The sequence below is a fragment of the Orycteropus afer genome, unplaced genomic scaffold (genome assembly GCF_000298275.1).
Source record: "Orycteropus afer afer isolate SDZICR_OR568_19922 unplaced genomic scaffold, OryAfe1.0 scaffold00663, whole genome shotgun sequence".
In the NCBI taxonomy this organism is placed as follows: Eukaryota; Metazoa; Chordata; class Mammalia; order Tubulidentata; family Orycteropodidae; genus Orycteropus; species Orycteropus afer.
The window spans coordinates 1,132,672-1,133,276 of record NW_006922250.1 but is presented as its reverse complement, the minus strand read 5'-3'; the positions used below and the strand labels follow the sequence as shown (position 1 = coordinate 1,133,276).

General features: G+C 59.2%; 1 protein-coding gene across 1 annotated transcript in view; it reads left to right on the top strand.

The window, feature by feature from the left end:
- ASMTL (acetylserotonin O-methyltransferase like) overlaps positions 1-70 on the top strand; it is a gene marked incomplete at its 5' end in the record, with an annotated part of 12,891 nt that extends 12,821 nt beyond the window's left edge. The window contains one exon of the mRNA XM_007956775.1: positions 61-70. Within this exon, the coding sequence (XP_007954966.1) occupies positions 61-70 (10 nt within the window). The remainder of the gene's footprint in view (positions 1-60) is intronic.
- Positions 71-605: the final 535 nt, after the last annotated feature.

Sequence of the window (605 nt, the reverse complement as noted above, 5' to 3'; positions counted from 1 at the left end):
AGGGGGAGGGGGAGCCGGGTGTTTAGGTTCAGGTTCTGTCTGTGTCTTCCTATAACTCAGAAGGGATTAGTCGGAGACCCTTACTGCCTGGGTGTGACCCCTTTCACGTAACAAGAAAACAAAGCATGGCGTTGACTCCGCCTCCTGGCGCCCCCTGGGTCAGCGCACAACTGTCCCCACGGGGCTCTCGGGGCCGACGCCTCGGACGCCGACTGCCAGGCCTTGTTGCTGACGTAACTCCGGGGGCACTTGCCCCTGGAACCCTCGGGTAGCGGGGGCCGGCTTTACCTGCACAACCCGGGGAGGCCATGGATAGGTACATACGTCACCACCCAGACTGCAGACACATAGACAAAACCTTAACCTGAACGCCATTGGCCGCTGATTGAGTCTGACTCCTGGCGGCCCGCGCGTGTCAGGGCAGAGCTGGACCCCACGTCCTTCTCAGGGGCTGAGATTTCAGACGCCAATCACCAGGCCTTTTCTCCGAGGCGCTTCTCAGTAGATTGCAGCCTGCAGTGTTTCCGTGTGCAGCATGTTCACTGTGTACCACCGGGGACTCCACAATGCAATACACGCACGATCATATGTACACACGTGTGTGT